The sequence below is a fragment of the Kwoniella europaea genome, chromosome 1, assembly GCF_036810445.1.
Source record: "Kwoniella europaea PYCC6329 chromosome 1, complete sequence".
Lineage (NCBI taxonomy): Eukaryota > Fungi > Basidiomycota > Tremellomycetes > Tremellales > Cryptococcaceae > Kwoniella > Kwoniella europaea.
Genome location: NC_089487.1, coordinates 10,725,278 through 10,747,234, shown reverse-complemented (window position 1 = coordinate 10,747,234; position 21,957 = coordinate 10,725,278). Strand labels below are relative to the sequence as shown.

Here is a 21,957-nt window from a genome sequence, read left to right as displayed (position 1 = left end):
TAGAGACAGTGCAGGAGTGGGAGCGGTACGTGCGCGCGTATCATCTCGTTTGGGTCGTCACATTACGTAATGTCTTCACGGGCTCGAACGAAAGATCAACAAAAGTCAAAAAGATAAGATATTGATTTCTGTAGACTTTTGATGTTCTTCAAAGAACAGATCTGCTCGATGGAATGTCAATATCACTACCGACACCTAATATAGCGCATCTCACAGAGGAAGACTATGAGCATGTGTATGAGCCTGCTGGTGAGTCGACTTTATCTCATAATCCACGATCTAGCCATCAACTGTGTACTGATTTGAGTCATACTGAGCAGAGGACTCGTTCATCCTTCTCGATGCGTTAGAACTGGATGCTCAGCTTATAAGGGATGATCAACCTACAATATGCGTTGAGATAGGGTGATTATCGCATTTCGCCATGTACTAAACCGTCAGATATGAACAAAGACTAACGATGATATCGTTATGTACGATTGAAAGTAGATCAGGATCCGGGATAGCATCTACCTTCTTATCGCAATTGGTAGGACCAAGTTCAAGTTGTAGGTTGTTAATGCCAATACGAACACGAATAACAGATCAACTTAATGCTGATATGATTCACTTCAACTTGATCGATCCGTTCAGTGATCATTTCAACAGATATAAACAGATATGCATGCGAAGTAACACTCCGGACAGCTCAAGCTAATGAGGTGAGTTCAGAATAGTTCTATCTATGATCTCACCGTCTTTGATTAGAACTGATACGTTTGCTGATCAACCTCGTAGATATCACTCAATCCAATCCTATGTCATCTTCTCGACCCTTTACTACACCGACTGAAGAGCAATATCGATATATTGGTGTTCAATCCACCGTACGTACCAACAGGTATGACCGAGTGAGTCCGTATACCTGCATTTCGTACATACACTCTATATATCTTACGTCGAGTCTGTCTTGAAGAGCTCAACCTGACTCTTTCATGTTAGGCTTATGGATACTCAAAATCAAAGGGACATAGGTGGTGCTTGGGCTGGTGGGCAGGACGGTATGATCATTACGGATGTGATATTAGATAAATTACCTGTAAGTCAATTAACTCATCACCAAAAAAATCCAAATAGGCGTATACGTTCATAGTCATACTGATACTGGCTGTATACGTATGATATGGTGTTTAGGAATTGCTCTCACCCATAGGAAAGATGTACCTCGTCACTGTCATACAGAATAAACCTTTGGAGATCACTCGTAAAATGGAATCGAAAGGTTTGGTATGTAAGGTGAGTCAAAGCCTTATATCATACGAACCAATCTTTCGATTTACAATTTCTAATTTTGGATTAAAATCATATGGTTACGTTTCTAGGAGATCATCAAACGTCGTGCAGGTCGTGAATTACTATCAGTCCTGAGGATATCCCGTATATGACCTATAGTTTGGTATCATACAGGAATCGATAGTAGCAGTGCTGTCTTGTACCATTCCAATACCTGATCTTACATATATTGCATAATAATACGAACAAGGAATGTATCATATGTATAAACATATATGATCGTTCAAACATGAGAAGTATAAGATCATTGTTATCCACTATGATAGCGAAGACTTAATCTTGTATGAATAAAAATAGGGATAGGATAGAAAATCAATATCGGATATTTCACATATGAATGAACAAGTGAATCACTCTTCTTCCCGAAGAGAATAGCGTAAAATATCGTATATACAAAGTGATGATAGGATATGTCCAGTTGATCAATCAACATTCTATACAATATGATTGATGATCAACGATCATACTAGTACTAAAATCATGACGAACGATAAGATTCACTCTTGCATTTATACCTTGATCTTTAACCTTGATTCAATCTTCCCATCCTTTTGGTGTTCCATCCCATCGACAATGGTAATTCATGGACCTGTCTTGACCTTCCTTCTACATCCAACCTTTCCCTCATCTTGCATCAAAGATTCCTCCAATGTGATCAAAGTATCAAGTCAAAGACCAATCAAGCCAACCTCATTGATTTTCTCGGTCTGGTAGTCCTCGTAGATTGTCTCGTAGGTAACGTTCTAGGTGAAGTAGATTTTGCTTTTTCCTTCTTCCTTTTCTCCTTTTCTCCCCGTTCTTCTTCTACTACTTCTACTTGGTGATTGCCTTCACTCCTCATCGGTGGAGGTGATAAACTACCTGAACTAAATCCTTGATTCTCATCTGGATTCTTTCGCTTTGCAACCAACATAGCAGTCCCATTCCTAATTCCATTTCCATTCATACTGATGTCTTCATCATTGCCATTGCTAAGTTTTGGTGTGATGGGAGTAGGTAATCCACCATCCATGTCAACTTCCTTTTCTTCTTGCTGCTGCTGTTGCTGTTGTTGTAAAGCAACATTCATCACTGGTAAATTGGAAGAAGAAGAGAGAGGCGGTGAACTCGGTAATTGATCTTTCATATTTGTAGGTGGTAACCTCCTCTCGATTAATGGAGTGTTCAAATGTAGATTTCCCATGGGTTGACTGAAACTTTCTTCAGATCCATATTCACCTAACGATTCGTAATTCGTTCCAGAGGCAGTCATGGGTCTAGACCATCTACCTATATCTTCCGTCGATCCATCAAGATTTTCGTCATTGCCATTGAGTGGATCGCTCGAATACCCATCCTGGTTGGAATTTTGATCCAAAGGAAATTGATCATCAAACGATTCAATTGACCATACGGAGTCACCACCGAGAGCTTGTGACGCAGGTACTTGACTTTCACTAATTTGCGAGCTTGGTCCAGATAACCATTCATGATCTAATGCCTGTCTCATTGTCAATCTCTGTCTTGGATCTTTAGCTAACAAACCCGAGACGAAGTCAATGGCGAGATCGCTTATACCCAGTCGAACGAGTAGTTCAGTATCGGCAGGTTGAGTAAATCGATCTATGATGCGTTTCTAGTTCAAGCATTTCAGTCAAGATCATCATCTTGAATTGTTACAGATGCTCCACTTACTTCCATGGGAGCATCTCCATCTTCGTCAAAAGGTAATGCTTTGGTCATCATACTACACAAACAAAAATGTCAGCTAGGCTTCAGTGTCAATATAGCTTTCTTTGCGCAGCTTACCTGTACACAATAATACCTATAGACCATGAATCCACGACATTTTCATATCCAGGCTGCTGTTTCGTTTGCATCACCACTTCCGGCGCGAGGTATTGTGGTGTTCCGACCATCGAGGTGAGCATGGTTTCAGCGTGGACTAAAAGTCAAGAAGGTCAATCAACCGTTATACTATAGGGAAACAATGGACATACCCATTTTGGCTAAACCAAAATCTGCGATTTTCACTTGTACCGGCGCATCGTTCGTTTCCCTCGTAAGAAGTATATTCTGTGACTTGATATCAGCATCATTTCACCATCACACTCAATGAATTCACAATGCTCACCTCCGGCTTAAGATCTCGATGTGTGACGCCCATAGAATGCTACACAGATCAGCTCCATCATTAGGGGATTACACTCACTGTGTACGCCATAGCTCTGCAGATCTGCACACTCAGTTCTGCGGCATGATGTTCAGCTGGTCAGGATGAATGCAGTCAGCTCACGGATTGCTATACTATGCAATTTCTCAATTACATCAAAGACCACTCACGTAATCCACCTCCAGTCTCATTAGGCCAATTCATAATATAGTCCAATAAATCTCCTCCATCAATGTATTCCAATACCAGACAGATATGCTGTGGATCTTCATAATAATCTAACAATCGACATATGTTTTCCTATATACACATACACAACGAATCAAACAGGGAAGATCAGCAATGGAAGGCTTTCGAAGGAAAGGGTTGGTACATTAATACACATACATGTTCTAAACTTTTGGTAATCTCGATTTCACGATGGAAAAATTCTAGAGTTTTGTCGTTTCCTGCAAATCGATGTTTGATGATTTGCTGAATGCATAATTGACGGTATCAGCGAATGTAGCGAGATTTAAGGAGAACTAAGCAGCTCACCTTAATAGCTCTTAGAGCACCTGTTTCTACATCTACAGCTTTCCTCACTTCTGCAAAAGTACCTTTACCGAGTCTGTTGGGATGATACCAAATCATAATGACGGAGAGGAGGGTAGAATCGAGATACGCATCAGTTGGTTGTCTGATGATCATAAGGAATGAGTTCCCACGCACCTATCCAAAACTTGATACCTTTCATAGACCGCTCCAACCATATCATGTTTACTACTTCCTTGGCCCATCTTTGCCCCTTTCCCACCTACCGAACGGAAGATATACCTGACATCGTGATTATCTAGTGTTCCCGAATGACCGAGTGAAATCTCATCACCATGAATGAGCATCCTTCGACTGGTCACTCTTGTTCCATTGATCTAATTTGATTTAGGCCTATCAGCAATTTCGGACCTTTCACACATACACAGAGAGACAGAGAAGCGAATGCAACATTCATGGCTGAAGAAAGATAAACATACAAAAGTTCCGTTACTACTTTTCAAATCTTCTATCCAAACTTCCGGTTCTGCCTCACCATCTTTCCAAGACTGAATTGTTGGTATAGATGAACCACTTCCATTCGGACCTTGGATTCCCAATGTTATCTTACAATGTATATTTGAGATTCTTTTCTCAGGAAGGATCACATCGTTCTTTGATAATACCCTTGGTCCCCTTCCTAGTTGAATGGAGGGTTTTGACCATGGGATCTTCAATATGTCCCTTTCTGATTGAGTAGGTATGAATATTGCCCCTGTATGATGTCGGAAAGATTAGACCAGACCAGATGTAAGAATGGTGTGGGAACACTTACAATACTTCCTCCTTGGTTCTACCTGACTATTAGCGAATGTGCTGTTTTGGGTCTGACTGAAGTACGGCTGGGAAAGTTGAGTGGGCTCGAATGTGTAGTCATCGTATCTCTGCGATTGGGGGAGAGACTGTGACATTTTGAGGGCTGATACCGTATCTCACCAGCAGATAGCAGCTACCGTCTAGGATAGGAGATGTCGAAGAGAGGAAGACGAGGAAATAGGTATGCTGTCTATATAGGCTGTATACGTTACGAATCCTTGGTCTTGTTCATTTCTCAACCTGAGACTGAGACTTGAGATAGATAGTCGAGAATTCAGGCACAACGCGTCAAAGCTCATTATCACGTGGGTGGATCTACTACTTCTATGTGGGCAACGCAATTAGATAGCGAAGGTGATCTGCACGTCCACCATACGTAGCATGACCATGTAGAGCAACCTCAAGTTCCCATGATCATCTCTCTATCGTCTCTGCGTACCCAATCAGCTATCATATATACCACAATATGTCATCATCATCCTCGCCAACGAAGGGACAGGGCACTTCTACCTCGCCCGTCAAATCAACTATCGACACCACAGACCCAACACCCCGACCACCTTCCCCAGCAGAGACGATCCATGCGGCCGAACCTTCATCTACCACCCCAACTGCCGATATAGCTCCTACACGTACCGTCCAACAGGCCTTGCAGCAGAGTATCAACAGAAACAATTTCGAGGAGGAAGTGGGTCAGGTGATGGGTACCTTGAACAGTTGGTGGGGAGGTGTGAAGAAGCAGGTGAGTTTATATACCATCAGGCAGTACTCTGTCGCTGACTTAGTATAACGTTGTATATAGTCTGCATCAGCATTAACCACTCTAAAAGCGGATTTGGACAAGACCGTATCCCAAGCTCAGGCAGACTTAGAATACCTTCGAACGGCAAATATCGAAGTTGTTCGTAAAGACCCAGCAGAGTATGCTGCCGAACAAGAAGCTGAGAAAGCCAAGAAGGCAGCGGCAAAAGCAGCCAAGGAGGAGGAAGCGAAAACGAAAGAAAAGGGAAAAGGCAAAGAGAAGGAGTCATCCGAAGAAGAGAGTGCGGCTAGTGCAACTGCCAATAACTTGTTCAATAAGTTGGGTATAAATACTACTCAATTACAACAGACATTACAATCAACTTTGAACGCTGCCAAGAACAATCCCAATCTGAAAGATTTATCGAATCCCGAACAATTGAGACAGAAGTTAGCCGAGAACTTGAAGATATCAAGTGCGAAAGAGAACTTGCAATTATCAATTCATCAAGCTGAGAAATTAGCTGAAGAATATTTGAAGAAATCTGAAGTTTTCTTGAAAGATGCTGAAAAATGGGTAGAAGATAATGTAAAAGTCTTACCACCCGATTCGCAACAATCAGAAGGAGGAAATGATATGAACGAACATATGGTTTGGGATGGTAGTGATTTCTATTCATTCTCTACTTCTTCACCTGCTACCAAAACCACTTTCGATCAAACCACAGGAACAGGTACCCAAGGGAAATCAAAGTCGAAACCTATTTCCAGTTTGGCATTGGCGACTTCCCGAAAAGATGCGCTGTTAAGAAGGTTAAGGGAAGATAAGGAATTGTTGATGGTTGATCCTCAAGGTGATGATGAGAGTGAAGAGAGAAGGAAGGAATTTAGGGATTGGGTTAAAGAGCATTACGAAAGTCAGAGGAAGGATTTGAGAGAACAGGAGGAAGGGAATGTAGGTGGGATAAGAATGGAATTGGGTGAGTCGACGAATTACATTTTGGACATGTGAAAGGATGAAGCTGATTTGAATGATATGTAGTTCCCGAACATCTTACGGATGAGCAATTCTGGCAAAGATACTTGTTCCATAAACATATGATTGAAGGTGAAGAGAAGAAGAGAAAGGCTTTACTTCAAGGTGAGTCGCTAGCTCTGGCGTAATATCCCTCACATACTGATATGAAATTGCATCAGCTACCACGCAAGAGGAAGAAACAGACGATTTCAACTGGGACGACGAACCTGAAGAATCGCCCGTTACAGCTACAGCTTCAGCTTCAATTCCTGCTGCTACTAACGATACAGCAGAAGTGACGCCTAAGATTGAAAATGACGGTAAAATACCTTCATCATTACCTAAATCTATCACTTCTACGTCTACCAGTCCAAGAGATTCTGAAGAGAGTTACGATGTAATCAGTGATCAAGGTAATGTGGCTGGTAAGAAACCTGCTGTTCAACCTGCAACTACGAGTACAACGGCTCCTGTGAATGAGGATGATGAAGATTCCGATTGGGAGTAGAAGTAGTAGTACTATCGTATGTAATTTAGTCTAGTATCTTGGTTCTTGGTTTCGCATGTTGTTGTATAGATGGTTTAGTGTGATTAGGAGATCTCATCTTATGCAGATAGTAGTATCCTTGGCATTCATCATGTTGAACCAACCTGCTCTTCTGGTTCCATTGTAGCGCCGTGTTGCTCTTCTTTTTCACTGTGTGGCTGAAGTGCCTGCATAACTTAAACGATGATATGCATGTAACAAACTCTTGTCATTATAACGAATGAAGTCAGAAAAAAAAGACGAGCTTTTTCCGGATTTGCGTACGACAGATATATGAGAACCCTATGTAGAATTTCCTCCATCAAGCTCACATATTGACTCAATACCATGATGGCCGAAGGAACACAGCCAACCCTTCGATACTGGTTCCTACAGCACCTCCAGTACTATTGAATGCCGCTCCCAACTCGTACGTCTGGATAGAGTCCGACAATCCACCTTGATGACCTGCAGATAGAGAGAATATCCGGACAGTCTGATCGCCTGCAACGAGGGAGTACAAGTAATCTTGTTGGTCTGAAAAATGAGCGATCCTCCCATCGATTAACGACCCGGGGTTTTCGGAGATGTAAGTGATATTCACACCAGGGAGTAAAGTCGGTTCGAGGGTGGTCGAGTTGATTGATAAAGGCGTGATTTTGGCAGTTGCGAGGTCAATCGTGACTGATAGCATGTCAAGTGTCAAACCGTTTGGTATTCTTGGATGACCCCCTGTATAGTGACTTACAATATTGGTCAGTCACCGAAGAATAGGCACTCCAACATGTGGCAGCTGTATGAGTGTATAATCAATCCTCATCAGCCCTCGATCCTCGTATATCACAGATCGGAAAGGTCCTAGACATACCTTGACCTGGAATAGTGATAGAAGCATTGTATGAGACTGATCCATCTCTTTCGATCCGGATCAAATCAGCGCCAACAGCAGGGTCTGTCACAAGGTAAGCCCCAGAATTGGCAATGGGCTACAACGACAACGGTTACAAGAGATTGGAAGTATAAATATTCCTATTAGCTACTGTACACACTACTCCGATGGTTTTCTGTTACTCTCGCTTACAGTGATAGAGAATGGTAATCCCCCTGGACCAGTAGCAGGGTATAAAGTCGACTTGTGAGAAATACAATCACTAGACACGTCAAAGAGCTCGATCCTACCTGCCGGACCCTCAGTCGCGTTGCCGGAACCTTTGACAGTCACCAGCAGGATTTGTCCATCAGAAGTGAAAGCGAGGTCCGAAGGGGTCTTGGGGGGTCCGACCTATGATGAAATAATTAGAGGAAGATAAACACACCTGATATTTGATTGAACCATCCTGACTCTCACCGGCGGGTTTGTCTGGTTGAGTCCGAGATCGAAGTTGAAGGAGGAAATAAGCTCCAGTCCGTTTCTAGTGATATCCTGCATGATGAGATCCATGACATCAGCCAGATTTGCCAGAACGGAACTTCTACACGAGTAGAACTGGGCTTACGAAACATCGGACATTCGAATCTGAACCAGCATTGGTAACGCATGCTTTGTTCCCATCAGGAGACACCGCGATTGAAGTGGGATAGTTTCCCCCTGACCATGAGTTATTACCGACTTGTTGGATATCCCAAGGTCTTACCATACAGTAAGTCTGTCAACATGCGTTCCCCTCAAACGAGACCATGAGGATACAGTGGATGGAGACTCACTCTGCTGGATTGATCGAGAAGAGAGATAATTCATCACTCGCAGGATTCACAGCAAACAGCGAGTCGTCATGAACGAGTAACGAATCACTTGATTGTAAAGCATCAGGACCTCTGGCACCTGATCCTTTGCCTCCTGTCTGAACTGCAGTGACGTATTCGGCAGTTCCATTTTGGTGTAGGGCCGAGATCAATATGGCTTGATCATCTGTTTGGGAAAGAGTGTACAAGGCTCCTCGGTAGTCGCCTCCCCAGGCTGAAACGCCCAGGAAGAAGGATAGTGAAACGACCCAGGATATCTTCACGAAGGACATGTTGCGTGAGATAGAAGTAGATAAGATGGCAGATTATGTTCGTCAAGCGGATAAACCGACCTGCATGTTGTGGACTCGTTCGAGGGTGTATTTATACTTGACATCTTCATGAAGTATACTTGACAACTTCATGATGACGGTGGCACGATAACTGTTGAACGAGGTCATGGCCAACATTGCCTGCAAAAGATTACTCAGCAATACAAGCACAACAAGGTAACATCATGTACTTCATGACGACAGTAACACGGTGACTGCTCAAGAACAACGCCATGAGCATCGGGAGCCACAAACCGTTACTCAGCAATTCAACCTAAACACACGGAATCTCCGTGACTTTGAATGTTACCGGTCATTACAAGTAATTGTAGATAAGCATGGATGGGTTCATCCCGGTGTTTGAAGCTGATTGCATAACATGACGAATGATGATCGTAGCGACGAATGTGAAATTGATGATTACTCATACGCATACTGTAATTGTGCTTATTCGCCTGATGTCTACGTGATTTAGTGTAGGTCGGTGAATGAGTTAAATGGCGCTACAGTACCATGTTGAGGCATTACACGAGATACTGTACCTGTACTGAGAATGACCATCATGGAGTCATAGGCGATGACTTTTCCGACAGCTCTATACATAATGACAGTAGTTGCACATAAGCTGGCCATTGGGCCTCTTCAACTGCCGTCCGCGTCGCGAAACGCATGGACTGTACAGTATTGGGTGCTGAAATCAACGGACACAATTTGCATAGCTACATAACATCGCCCCCTCCGGTTATCATATCCTGTGACCAGTGACAAGTATATCGAAGTTCATATACTCTATTATAGTCAGAAATAGGACAAAAAGCCTTCCAAGTTCTACGGAAAACAAACGTGACTGCTGTGGTGTCACATTTACCAGTCGAAAATTGTACCATCGCTACAATCGCAAAATCGATCGTGAGCCAATCGGTTTATGACGAAACGAGAACGTCCTTGGTAGACTCACTAGTTGATCATTCTTCCGCCTTCCCGTTCACGAGTCCCATTCTCGATGACATTGACGATTTGAGCTGGTAAGTGATGATCAATCAGCCAAAAGAGGTAAATAAAATTGATAGATTGCGGGTCAAGATATCCGGGTACATACGGGCTGTTACCGAGACCTTTTCAGGTGGACCATCGACTGCTCCGAAAGCTGTCGCTCCTTCATGGCCCATATCGCTATCCCGCATCCAAATTAGTTATTATTTTAACGGACGAAGTACGGGCAGTAATGCTCAAAGCGGGCAAAGGGATACGGAACATACGTATCGACCCATCCTGGACTGACGGTGAAGGTGATTAAGTTCTTCTCCTCAAAGTGGATCTGGCGAGTCTGCGAACATTGAAATGAATCGTCAGACTGTAAGCTCGAGACCGGCGAAGTCGGGGCAAGACACGGTGAGAGGTTACTTACAAGATAGTTAACAGCGTTCTTGCTTAAAGAGTATGCGCCTCCAATGGGCCAATGTTCCATCGACTGGACAGCCGCGAGAGTTGAGATCGCAATGAACTTCCCACTACCATCTTGAGGAAGCAAAGGGTACGCAGCGATGAAGAGGTGCAAGGTACCCAGAAGATTGATGTTGAAGGCCTCCGCATATCGAGCCGGATCAGCATCTCGAACGAGGAAGGCATTCTTCAAGGTGACACCGATAGCAGCGTTGTTGATTACCTGTTTCCTGCACAATCAGCTCCTCCGTCCCTCCCAGATGATCTCTGCTCATAGCTGGGGCATAGAAGGAATGGAGATAGCTTGACTTACGACGTCCAGTCGATCGATCTTGAACTTGTTCTTTATTTCATCGAAAGCCAATTTCACTGACTCCGCATCGGCCACGTCCATCTTAACAATCAGATGTCTTGCACTTGAATCTGCCGGAGGAGATAGAGCAGCTTGTTTCTCGGGACTACGGACTGCACTGATGACTGTATATCCCTTGGCGATGTAAAGCTCGGCCAACGCTAGTCCAATACTGTTTAAGCAGACAATTGCGGCTCATCAGCATGAGCAGCTCGCGCTGGGAAGTTTGAGAAGAGATGATTCATCCCTCACCCTCGGTTCGTACCTGTGATTAAGACTGTCTTACCGCTCATATTGTTGTTGTGTGTATCCAAGTCGTCTAAGGGTATGTGTAAGCGGAGAAAGGGATTGAAGTAATGAGTAGATGATCCTCAAAACATATCCTCGGATAAGTTGGTCAAGTATTTATAGTGATTCGAAGCTGCATTTTCGCATTTGTCTTCGGACTGAATGCTCTGTTTATTCTCTAGGTCTATTATCAATCACCAAGAGAACCATTGCCTCTCGTTGTAAGCAGGTGACATGGGCTGACCAAGCGAGGAGAGCTGATAGACCTTCAGAGCCCGTTTTGAGAAGAATGCTTATCAAGCCAACATGATGTGGTAATCACCCGACAGCAGCGGAAACTCCGTGTACAAGCGGATATTCCGGAACGTTCGCTTGATCGAGCCTGCCTCTTTGGATTTGGATTAAACAGTAAACATGTCTTGTATCCTACTCGTGTCTCCTATCATCACGCAATGCAATCCTAGCGAGGAACAACCGCTAGATGCGACGGTCGATAATCCAAGGAGAGTCCGTTTCTCATGATTGATTATATCAGCGATAATGAGGCATTGATAAGCCCTGGGTGTGCGAGGATGGATCAATGTTACTCAGCCGCGCTAGAGCAATGTCTATAACGACGAATCATCAAACGCCGTCAACAGTTCTTTCGAAGGTATAAAAATGCACGAGAAGTATGTGAAGGTCTCGCCCACTTGGAAGCGATAACAACGTTGAATCACAATCATACCCCTAGACAAGATGACAACATCGGTACTTATCTTCGGCGCCTCTGGACTAATGATGGGTCACCTCCTCCCTCATATCCAACAGCGACATGGCTCAGATTTCACCTGGACAGCGTACGTCAGACCGGGATCGAAAGGGATTGCCTTCCTGAAAAGCATCAATGTAAACATTATCGAAGGTTCATGGGATGATAAAGAAAAAATCTCGAACCTGGTCAACAAATACGATATTGTGTGGGACTCTGGAGATTCGCACGATCCCTCTCTTCCTAACGTTATTGTTCCTGCCCTCCTTAACGGACAGAGAACCACCACATTAGTCAGATTCAGCGGGACCGGTAACTGGATCACTCCTACCGGAGGCAACGACGATGAGTCCGCTAGACTATACGATGTGATTATTTCAAGTATATTGCCTCAATTGAAGACGAAAGCGTACTGATCAAAGGTGTGCCGGTAGGATTCGAACGAAGGAGATATTCGATCTATCCATGGTGAGATGTTCAACGGGGCGGGCGATCTTTTGTGAGTTGACACATCTAGTCCCCTGGTATGGGTAATGCTTATGAGCATTTTGTGGTTGGCAGAGCTCTTGAGGCATTGGACAAGGGGGTCAACGTCTGGATTCTATGCACTGGCGGCGTCTACGGTCAACGACCCGCTGGAGTATCTTCCGCTGGGGTCTTCGTGCGATTATACACTAATAACGCATTGCAATTGGGATACACGCCCTACATCGGGAATGGGGGAGGTCATATGCAGTTGGTGAGTCAATCTTCAGACTATGTGACTTATACACCTGACATATGACTGACACGCCGATATTATACTGCTCTAGCTCCATATCCAAGACCTTCTCTCGGCATTTGACCTATTCTGGGCTCAGGTCTTATCGTCCATCGACTCAAACGGACCAGTACCCAAAGACGTGTCGGAACGATACCTCTTCGCACCTGGTTATTCAGTAGAATGGAAATCTATCGCCGAAACTTGGTCCAAATTATTCAAGGACAATTTCCAGCTGGACCTGTCTGTTAAGAACGTCCCAGTCGAAGAGGCGGGATTTGTAAGCCCGTATGTCTACATTATTCTAATTACCTTACGAAGAGGATACTTTTGATTCTGGTCGCTGACTTGTTTCGTGGATCAGTCTGATCGTCTCTGAGATGAAGGCTAAGCCTACTCGGCTGGAGAAGCTAGGCTGGAAGTTAGCTGGTCCAAGTATAGAAGAGGAGTTGCCCCTTATCTTACCATCAGGATCGCAGTTGCCGTTGGCTTAGATATCCAGGTTCAATAGTATCGCCTTGTTAATATGAGACTGATCCAGACCGATGCATATCACGATATCTGACCGCCGTTTCAACGACGAGAACAAGTCACGTATGCAGTCTCTCTGTGCAAACAGATGCATCCTGCAAGACGCTTTCTATACCTTTGCATGTCCATCCAGTATAGCAATCACTCTGTTACAGTATGAACCTCCACTTTCGGTGGTCCATCTTTGAAATTTCCGCATTTTGCATATGGTAGCTAGCTATCTTATATCTGCTTCTCTCTATGGAAACATCCAGTACCCAGTACGCGATTCTCAAGCTGGCACTGGGACAGCCAATCCAATCATGACTACCTTTGAGCCCACCGAGTTCCTGAAATGGTTTCAGAAAGCTGGAGGATGGTATAGTGACAAGTACCTGAGACTGAAACCATTCGAAGGCATGGGTTATGGTGCAGTAGCATTGGCTCGTATACCCGTGAGTTGGAGATGCCCTCGCCTGACCTATACTTGTATATTAGATCGATATATATGCTACCAGATGATATAGCTGATGAGTATAACGTCTATTGGTAGGAAGATACACCTCTATTCCATATACCAGATTCTCTAATCCTCTCCCCATTCACATCTGAACTATCCACGAAATTGTCCGAGGAAGAATGGGAAAGGTTGGATCACGGTTGGTGCAAGTTGATATTGGTGATGATGTGGGAGAGTGAGAGGGGTAAGGAAAGTCCGTGGTCTGGTTATCTGTGTGAGTGTGACAAACACGACATATAAGCTATCTGGACTGACGGTTTTCTCTTCTTGATTAGCAAATATGCCCAGGGAATTTGATACCCCGATGTTATGGGATGATGAAGAGAGGAAAGAATTGGTAGGGACCGATATAGAAGGTGAGTCTGTCTCTGCTTTCGTTCACTCAAGCCTCCATCGACAAAGAATGGAATGCTAATGTGTACGTTTGGCGATATGTGAACAGATCGTATAGGCAAAGATGAAGCGGAGAAGGAATATACAGAGTATCTCTTACCATTGATCAACGTGAGTAATCGTAACGTATTCTTGAAATCCAACCACAAACACACTCTTTATCATTATTGACATTTTATATATTATTCAGGCTCATCCAGAACTCTTCCCACCATCTTCGACACATCATACCCTCGATTCATTCCACTTACAAGGATCTCGTATACTCTCACGGTCATTTACAGTCCCTTCTTCCCGATTCAATCCCAAAGACAAGGAAAGTGACGGAGAGAGCGATTTCAGTGACGATGATGACGATGAAGACCAGATAGCAGTGATGATCCCCTTTGCGGATATGTTGAACGCTGCTTTTGAGAATGATAACGCTCATTTATTTGCCGATGAGGAAATAAATAACGACGATGAAAATGAGCATGATAAAGGGAAAGAGAAGGGGAAAGGGTTTACGATGAAATCTACCAAAGTCATTGAGAAGGATGAACAGATAGTGAGTCAAGTCATATCTTACCATCTTAATCATACATCTATAATCAATCTTCGTTTTTGTTCCTTCACACAGAAGCTAGTGAACAAAGACCCCGCCCCTCTACATGATGACCTGTGCTAACTCCTCTCGAATAGTACAATACCTATGCCTCCCCTCCCAACTCAGAACTCTTAAGGAAATATGGTCATGTCGATATCCTTCCTTTACCCTCTGACTTACTAGCACTTCTCACAGACGAGGAAATAGGTGGTTGGGGATATGGTAATCCTGCAGACGAAGTTCTGATAGATGGTGAAATGGTTTTGAAATGCGTTGAGAAGGTTACGAATAAACAACAAGGGGAGGATCTAGATAAATGGAGGGGGAAGATGACTAAGAGGATAGATTGGTGGTTGGAAGAAGGTCAAGAAGAGTGAGTGTTCAATCTAACCTAATGTAATGTAATCCAATCATCTCATTAATTTTACTCTTTATTCAGCATGTTTCCCCTTTCACTCTCTCCTGAGATCGACGAATCGTTAATCGCATTCATACGTTTATTGATATACGATCAAGAGTGGTTGAGAGCCAAGAAGAAAGGTAAATTACCTACAACGACGATCGATAATGATGTAGCGGCCATAATCCGAGAAGCTATACAAAGTAGATTAGCAAGATATATTGGTGATATCAAAGTAAGTTCAGATTCCCCTTACTCAGTAGCTCCATGTGTGACTAATCGAAATTGTTCTTGTGGATTCAGTCCGATTTGAATATCATACAGTCATTAGAAATAGATCATATTCCCCGTTCAAATGCTTCTACCACTCAAGCTGATGGGATCAAGGCTGAGGCTAAAGGAGAACAAGTGACCGCTAAGAACATACGGAAATGCTACGCTGCGATAGTTCGTCTGGGTGAAAAGAGGATATTGAACGTCGCTTTGAGGATAGTCGAGGGTCAGCTGAATAAGAAACGTAAAGCTGAGGATTAGTAGTGCATATATGTAGTACATGTATGCCGATAGATATATCTCATCGTGCATCGTAAATATTCGCTACAGCTCAGATAGTATAGTATGAAACAACGGGGTACGATTCAGAAGAATAGCACCAGACAAGTTACACGAGCTGAAAGCTTGGAATAAAGGCTAAAAGCTACAAGAAGATGATAATGTCCAATCACAGTGAAAATTAAAACATCTGATATGATACCCATAAAATCTCCTATCTGGTTATTCTAATCATATCCTTCAATCTTACTGATAGTTGAATCGTATTGGCAACATTCCACGCAAGGCAGAGTATTCAAAGTCTCCCTAACCGATCATCAATGTCTCGTATTCCCTCACCTCCTGTTCTTGTGTTTCCCCATTTCCCGAAATTCCTTCTCAAGAGATAGAAGGATAATCCTTGATCCACATATCCAACATTCCCACCAACGTATTATCTTTCTGCCCATTATGAGCCCCTTCTTCAGGTGCCAAATTCAGACCATTAATTTCTGCCATTTTTCGTAATCCCGGTGGGATCGGTTTGGGAGGTTCCAAACACAGTATAGTATCTTCAATGGGATCCGGTCCGTTAATCAAGACAGGTGCGATTACAATGGCGAGATTCAGTGAGGTCATTCTGGTCGTTTCGGAATGAAGCGATAGGTGATGTAATAGATCGATTAGGTAGTCGAGGAGTAAGGAGGTTGAAAGAGATAGGTAAGGGATGAAGTTGGTTTGTATACTATACCAGATGTCAACCACAAGGCTCGGAGAGTACTTGAAGCTAAAATGAAGAGAATTTGCTCACTCTTCAATTGTTTTCGTCCTTCTGATCAAATCGTACACATCATTCTTCAAGATCGGATCCTTCAATTCACCCAAAAATCGACTAAGGATCTTAGGTGGAAGTAATGGATCTTCTTTGGCTATTTCCGTCCAAAGTAAATTAGGTTGTTGAGATATTGGGAGATCCAAGATGGCTATGAGAGTGGGAAGTAGATGTGACTATACGAAGAGAGAGAATTAGTACATCTGATTTGACACACTTGATCACTAACGTGAGAGAAGCTTGAGGTATACTCACATTTGACGATCTCCTAAATACACCTTCGGTAGTGATACACTCCTGCAAGATGACCTTTCCTAAATCGACAAGTAAGGGAGGTACACCTCCGTTCGAATTTCCTTCTCCGGCTCCGATCAGATCATCTAAATCTCTCCCCCAATATCCCTCATTTCCAGATATCATCAGATCCTGCTGGTTATCATATGAACCGATACCGAAATGCGGTATGGGGAGGTACGAAGCGGCAGTCTCCATAGCGGAGGAAATCGTCTGATATCCCCAACTTGCGATACTCGATTCACTATCGATTCTTTTCAATTTTGGTACATCCCCAGCGCCGACATGTCTTCCCCTTGTGGATGGAGCAGGAGGAATGATATTTGGTCTTTCTTTCAGTATACGAGCTTCGGCTTCAAGGACTGATACACTGATATCGATACCCTTGAGAGGGACTTTGTGGGTATGGTAGAGCGACAATAGGGATGGTAAGGGGTGGAGCTTGGAGTATGATTTGGGGGAGACAAAAGGTATTATAAAAGGCAGAAGAGCTGCGTTTACGTGACAGCTTGTTAGCATTTCAGCCAATAAATCGGTACGGGGTAACTTACTCCGTGTAAAGAGAGATGGATGGACGATATACTATGATGCAACGTCAGCAGAAAATCTTTTATCGTTTATTCTGGCCGACAATGACATACCAATCTCTTGAGATTTTTTCGATATCTGAAGAGAAACAATCAGCCTGGTTCGACACCAATAGACGAAGTTGCACTCACTTTCTAGGCAATCTCTTCCACCTCCATACCCACCACCCTATCCCAGGTAGTTTCCTTATCTCCTTCTCTTTACCTGAATGATCCTCATCAGCCAGTACTATCAGCACATAGCCGCCTTCTCCCTCTTCCCCTACCCACGGTTCTAGCCTTTTCAATAACACATTAAAAAGCTCGTCATTCGACAAGGTCGGCGGTGCGTTACTGACGTGAGATAGGGAGAGGACGAGGATGTTGTGGTGTATCGGAGACGGATGCAGGGTAAGTGTGGGGTAGAGTATAGAAGATGTGTCTAATGGTTGGGATCGGAGTTTGGCCAGTAATGAAGATGAAGATGAGGAGGTATCGATTGACGAAGTTGTCGTTTCGTCTGATCTTGCTCTACTGTGATCACCGGTTTCATCGCTGACGTTGTCGTCATTCCTCCATAGAGAGCTTAGAATACTCCTCTTGCCCATGATCAAGTAAAGTTGCGGAGTGTGAGATTGGAATATTCATGTGAGATATGGGTGTTGAGTTGTCGTTCAACCTAACCAGCAATGCAACAACAACATCATCCTCGTCGAGTACTTTCCCACGGTCACTTGATGGGATCGACTGATCTTACCCCGCATCGCCACCACGTGCGATGATCCTTTGAGGAATGAGATGGATTACGATTACCCCGCATTTGTCGATGGCGCAATAATCTTGAATTCCAAAAAAGTTGAACACCACTTTATTCATGGACGATTTCGGAATCATCACCATATATAAAAACAAGGGGCATCTCACAACAATGTTATTGTCATTCTCCCTCTTCAAGCTGAAAAGGCAAAAACACATTCGCCACCATGTCCGCCCTTCCCAAATCTCTCCCTTCGCTCGCTAGATTAGCATCCACTTCTGCTGCTGGAAAGCACAAGGTCGTCGTCATTGGTGGTGGTGAGTCTGCTCGGCTATCCGAGGTGTCTACTGAAAATACTGACACATGGTGAGTGGGTACTAGGTGCTGGTGGTCTTGCTGCTGCCAATCAGATATACAATGCATTCCAAGCTCAAGGCAAGACCCTTGGTGATGGTGATGTAGCCATTATTGACGTGAGTAACCCCACGATCGGTGATCTTCAAAGAGTCAGCACGATCGATGCTGATCCAGGTGTATGTCATACAGGCTGCTAAAAATCACGATTACCAACCAGGATGGACCATCGTTGGATCAGGTTTAGCTTCAAAGGAGACATACAGAAGATCCCTCGACTCGTTGATCCCCCAGCAATTCGCTCATATCCCTCAAAACGCCTCAGGCTTCGAACCTGGAGCTAATCAAGTGGTCCTCGCTGATGGAAGCAAGGTCTCTTACGATTATTTGATTGTTGCCGCTGGTATCCAAATAAGTGAGCTTGGTTTTGCTTTTCTCATGGTGAGAAGTTCAAGCTAATTGTATGGGTAGATTGGGACAACATCAAGGGACTCAAACAAGCCATCGCCGATCCTTCCAAATCTAAAGTCTCTACTATCTACTCTTACGAGACTGCCGATAAGACATGGGATTTGGTTAGAAACCACAAGGGAGAGGGAGAAGCCATTTTCACTCAACCTTTCGGTGTCATCAAATGTGCAGGTGGTGAGTTGTTGCTTCACGTCTTGCTGTGTATCTCCTTCGATCGCAAGCTTATTCAAGCATCTCTCCAGCTCCCCAAAAAATGGCATACATGGCGGACTCATTCTGGAAATCCCAAGCTGAGACTTCCAACAACCATTCAACCTTTATCACCGGTATGCCCACCATGTTCGCTGTTCCCCATTACTCCAAGGCTTTGGATGCTATCAGACAGAAGAAAGGTATAGATGCATTGTTTAACACCAACTTGGTAGAAATCCGACCAGACGAGAAAGTAGCCGTGTTCGAAGTAGTTGCTGGTGAAGACAAGGGAAAGAAGATCGAGAAAGAATACGGATTGTTACATGCCGTTCCTCAGATGGGTCCCTTGGATTGGATCAAGAAATCTCCATTGGCAGATTCAGTAGGTTGGGTGGATGTAGATCAAGGTACCCTCCAACACAAGAAGTATGAGAACGTCTTCGCTTTGGGTGATTCTTCTTCTCTTCCTACTTCCAAGGTGAGTCGCCGTTCTCTGCTATATATTTTTTTGAACGCCAAGTATTGATCTTGATCTTGATCTTGACTATGTCACCAGACCGCCGCTGCTATCACCGGCCAAACCCCCGTCCTCACCCACAACCTCGTAACCCTTATGGAAACCGGTAAAGTCGGTGATGCGATCTACGACGGATACACTTCCTGTCCCTTGTTCACTGGACGAGGTGAATTGTTACTTGCAGAGTTCAAGTATGGTGCTCAGAGGAAAGAGAGTTTCGGTAGATTCACCGATCAAGCCGTTCCCAACAGGTAAGCCCGCCTTAACCTAGACCACTATCCAGAGAGATTCCTGACTGATGGGTTTGATGGACTTGATGGACTTGATAGACTCTTCTACCACCTCACCAAAGACCTCATGCCCCGAGCCTACTTCTCGAGAATGTTGAAAGGCAACTGGTACGGCCCAAGAGGTATTTTCCCTCCTCAATTCTTGCCTTCTTAGATGGAGTCTTTGGGTTGAGTTGGAAGTGACTTGGCACGTTCGTCACCAAATGTATAGAGAGGGATCAAAGGATTATCATCTTGAACATTCAAAACATCGTGTCATCAATTTTGTAGACAAAATAGAGATGCAATGGAAAATTATCGGTAAAACTGTACCTTACTCTACTCATCTTGTGCTCGAACCTTTCATGAAGGCCCATAGACCTCTTACTAACACTTCATCAGATTGGAAACACTAATGGCAATTCCGCCAACCCCGGACGGTGGACGAACGTTCATGGACCTTCTTTTCTGGCGCTCGAACATCGCGTTCTCCGCTAAGAGTTGAAAGGATTTGCTCCAAAAGAGACAGTTGAATCACATAGTGAAAAGATATATAAACGCATCGCCCCAAAGCAATCACTCACTGATTCATCGCATTATCTAACCTCATTGCAGCTGTGTCTTAGGTTGATATACCTCCAGGGACAAAAAGTGATTCAAAATGTTATTGTACTTGGTAAGACACGGCCAGACCGAACAGTAAGTTCCGCTTTCATCGTACAAGAATAGGCACAAAGCCGTGCTTGGAATTGTATCTATATATATTGATGTGTATGGGTGAATCAGGAACCAACGAGGTATCGTTCAAGGGAGATTGGATACGCCGTTATCGAATTTTGGAAGAGAACAAGCCAAGAAATTGAGCGATTGGTTGAAGTTGGTACCGTTCACTGAAGTTTGGAGTAGTCCACTCAAGAGGGCTGAGGAGGTGAGCAAATTTGTTCTGTCCGGTCTTTGTAACATGTCTGCATCACGGTGGCTGATGATGTGTCAACACAATTATCCACTTGTTTAACAGACCGCCAGAATCATCTGCTCGCAACAGCCCAAGGCGAAACTCCGAGTTGACGAAAGACTCGAGACGAGAGGAGCAGGTGACGCTCAAGGTAAACCATGGGATGAAGTGAAAGATATCTTCGAAAGCTTGAACCCCGAGTCAGAAGCTGCGTAAGTAGGGATCTGTATACATATCCGTATAATTGACTCTCCCTTGTACTCTCTTCCTATTAATTTGAAGGGGACCGTTGATCGTCTATACTCTGACATTAAGCAATGGGTTGGAACGGTAATAAATAAGCTAAATCAATCTACTGTCCATATAGCCTTTCAGCAAGACTTCACGATTGGTTATCAGTCCTTCTTTCTACCCATACTCCCTCGGCGTCCGGTGCAGCCACACCCGTATCACCTTTGACTCCCTCTTCCAACAACGGACCAGTATTGGAACGAGCTCTAAGCTCTATCAAGGGTCTTCCACGACCTGGGATCACACGAACTGGCTCAGTTCAAACTAACACCTTGAGTAAGGGAGTGGTCTTAGTGGTAACTCATCAAGAATGTCTAACATGCTTACTCGACATGTTAACTTGTCCTGCACCTTCGACGACGAACGATGAGATGATAAAGAAATCTCCTATAGATTTACATGTACCCGAACATGTCAAGTTTGATAGTGCGGATGGAGATAGACAAGTGGGCAATACTAGTGTGGCGATCATCAGAGTATGGTGGGAAGATGATGCTACCGACGGGAACGAGTTGGTTCCTAGAGGGAGACTTGAAGCTTGGGGGAGTGAAGAACATCTACAAAGTGATGAATGAGTGAGAGTGGACTAGCAGGGCATGACAGCGAATTGGAAATAGGGGGAGAGAGACGTGTACAGGAAACCGTACTGTGATGCTTATCATGAATACCGTGTCCTGTACTATCCTTTGATGCAGGAAGGACGACTTATCCTC

At 44.0% G+C, this 21,957-nt stretch overlaps 11 protein-coding genes across 11 annotated transcripts; 6 read left to right on the top strand and 5 right to left on the bottom strand.

Annotated features, from left to right (window-relative positions):
• Positions 1–173: 173 nt before the first annotated feature.
• On the top strand, positions 174–1,424 carry V865_004078 (uncharacterized protein; the record flags this gene model as incomplete). Its single annotated transcript, XM_066227863.1, has 8 exons — positions 174–249; positions 321–405; positions 490–548; positions 634–701; positions 778–890; positions 982–1,078; positions 1,174–1,275; positions 1,362–1,424. The coding sequence occupies 8 exons, from the start codon at positions 174–176 to the stop codon at positions 1,422–1,424; spliced, it is 663 nt and encodes a 220-aa protein (XP_066083960.1).
• A 587-nt stretch (positions 1,425–2,011) lies between these two features.
• On the bottom strand, positions 2,012–3,478 carry V865_004077 (uncharacterized protein; the record flags this gene model as incomplete). Its single annotated transcript, XM_066227862.1, has 5 exons — positions 2,012–2,947; positions 3,007–3,058; positions 3,121–3,256; positions 3,312–3,387; positions 3,446–3,478. 5 exons carry the CDS (start codon positions 3,476–3,478, stop codon positions 2,012–2,014), a joined length of 1,233 nt encoding a protein of 410 aa, XP_066083959.1.
• A 27-nt stretch (positions 3,479–3,505) lies between these two features.
• Positions 3,506–4,968, bottom strand: V865_004076 (uncharacterized protein; the record flags this gene model as incomplete). Its single annotated transcript, XM_066227861.1, has 7 exons — positions 3,506–3,579; positions 3,655–3,784; positions 3,872–3,958; positions 4,022–4,094; positions 4,196–4,395; positions 4,498–4,772; positions 4,833–4,968. The coding sequence occupies 7 exons, from the start codon at positions 4,966–4,968 to the stop codon at positions 3,506–3,508; spliced, it is 975 nt and encodes a 324-aa protein (XP_066083958.1).
• A 371-nt stretch (positions 4,969–5,339) lies between these two features.
• On the top strand, positions 5,340–7,140 carry V865_004075 (uncharacterized protein; the record flags this gene model as incomplete). The annotated part of the gene is made up of 4 exons (XM_066227860.1): positions 5,340–5,615; positions 5,676–6,594; positions 6,657–6,755; positions 6,812–7,140. 4 exons carry the CDS (start codon positions 5,340–5,342, stop codon positions 7,138–7,140), a joined length of 1,623 nt encoding a protein of 540 aa, XP_066083957.1.
• Positions 7,141–7,498: 358 nt separating this feature from the next.
• On the bottom strand, positions 7,499–9,173 carry V865_004074 (uncharacterized protein; the record flags this gene model as incomplete). The annotated part of the gene is made up of 7 exons (XM_066227859.1): positions 7,499–7,842; positions 7,907–7,951; positions 8,027–8,144; positions 8,240–8,440; positions 8,507–8,581; positions 8,655–8,787; positions 8,863–9,173. 7 exons carry the CDS (start codon positions 9,171–9,173, stop codon positions 7,499–7,501), a joined length of 1,227 nt encoding a protein of 408 aa, XP_066083956.1.
• A 903-nt stretch (positions 9,174–10,076) lies between these two features.
• Positions 10,077–11,300, bottom strand: V865_004073 (uncharacterized protein; the record flags this gene model as incomplete). The annotated part of the gene is made up of 7 exons (XM_066227858.1): positions 10,077–10,101; positions 10,171–10,234; positions 10,312–10,385; positions 10,472–10,539; positions 10,621–10,878; positions 10,969–11,179; positions 11,260–11,300. The coding sequence occupies 7 exons, from the start codon at positions 11,298–11,300 to the stop codon at positions 10,077–10,079; spliced, it is 741 nt and encodes a 246-aa protein (XP_066083955.1).
• Positions 11,301–12,033: 733 nt separating this feature from the next.
• On the top strand, positions 12,034–13,300 carry V865_004072 (uncharacterized protein; the record flags this gene model as incomplete). The annotated part of the gene is made up of 5 exons (XM_066227857.1): positions 12,034–12,414; positions 12,481–12,545; positions 12,608–12,785; positions 12,859–13,094; positions 13,171–13,300. 5 exons carry the CDS (start codon positions 12,034–12,036, stop codon positions 13,298–13,300), a joined length of 990 nt encoding a protein of 329 aa, XP_066083954.1.
• Positions 13,301–13,639: 339 nt separating this feature from the next.
• Positions 13,640–15,749, top strand: V865_004071 (uncharacterized protein; the record flags this gene model as incomplete). The annotated part of the gene is made up of 8 exons (XM_066227856.1): positions 13,640–13,771; positions 13,870–14,050; positions 14,112–14,192; positions 14,279–14,340; positions 14,420–14,776; positions 14,911–15,188; positions 15,255–15,450; positions 15,519–15,749. The coding sequence occupies 8 exons, from the start codon at positions 13,640–13,642 to the stop codon at positions 15,747–15,749; spliced, it is 1,518 nt and encodes a 505-aa protein (XP_066083953.1).
• Positions 15,750–16,145: 396 nt separating this feature from the next.
• On the bottom strand, positions 16,146–18,046 carry V865_004070 (uncharacterized protein; the record flags this gene model as incomplete). The annotated part of the gene is made up of 6 exons (XM_066227855.1): positions 16,146–16,491; positions 16,558–16,754; positions 16,834–17,363; positions 17,424–17,454; positions 17,514–17,538; positions 17,592–18,046. The coding sequence occupies 6 exons, from the start codon at positions 18,044–18,046 to the stop codon at positions 16,146–16,148; spliced, it is 1,584 nt and encodes a 527-aa protein (XP_066083952.1).
• A 375-nt stretch (positions 18,047–18,421) lies between these two features.
• V865_004069 (uncharacterized protein) lies at positions 18,422–20,173 on the top strand (the record flags this gene model as incomplete). The annotated part of the gene is made up of 7 exons (XM_066227854.1): positions 18,422–18,512; positions 18,577–18,668; positions 18,742–18,964; positions 19,021–19,194; positions 19,263–19,690; positions 19,769–19,980; positions 20,059–20,173. 7 exons carry the CDS (start codon positions 18,422–18,424, stop codon positions 20,171–20,173), a joined length of 1,335 nt encoding a protein of 444 aa, XP_066083951.1.
• A 486-nt stretch (positions 20,174–20,659) lies between these two features.
• V865_004068 (uncharacterized protein) lies at positions 20,660–21,819 on the top strand (the record flags this gene model as incomplete). The annotated part of the gene is made up of 4 exons (XM_066227853.1): positions 20,660–20,697; positions 20,785–20,926; positions 21,017–21,165; positions 21,321–21,819. 4 exons carry the CDS (start codon positions 20,660–20,662, stop codon positions 21,817–21,819), a joined length of 828 nt encoding a protein of 275 aa, XP_066083950.1.
• Between the last annotated feature and the right edge of the window lie 138 nt (positions 21,820–21,957).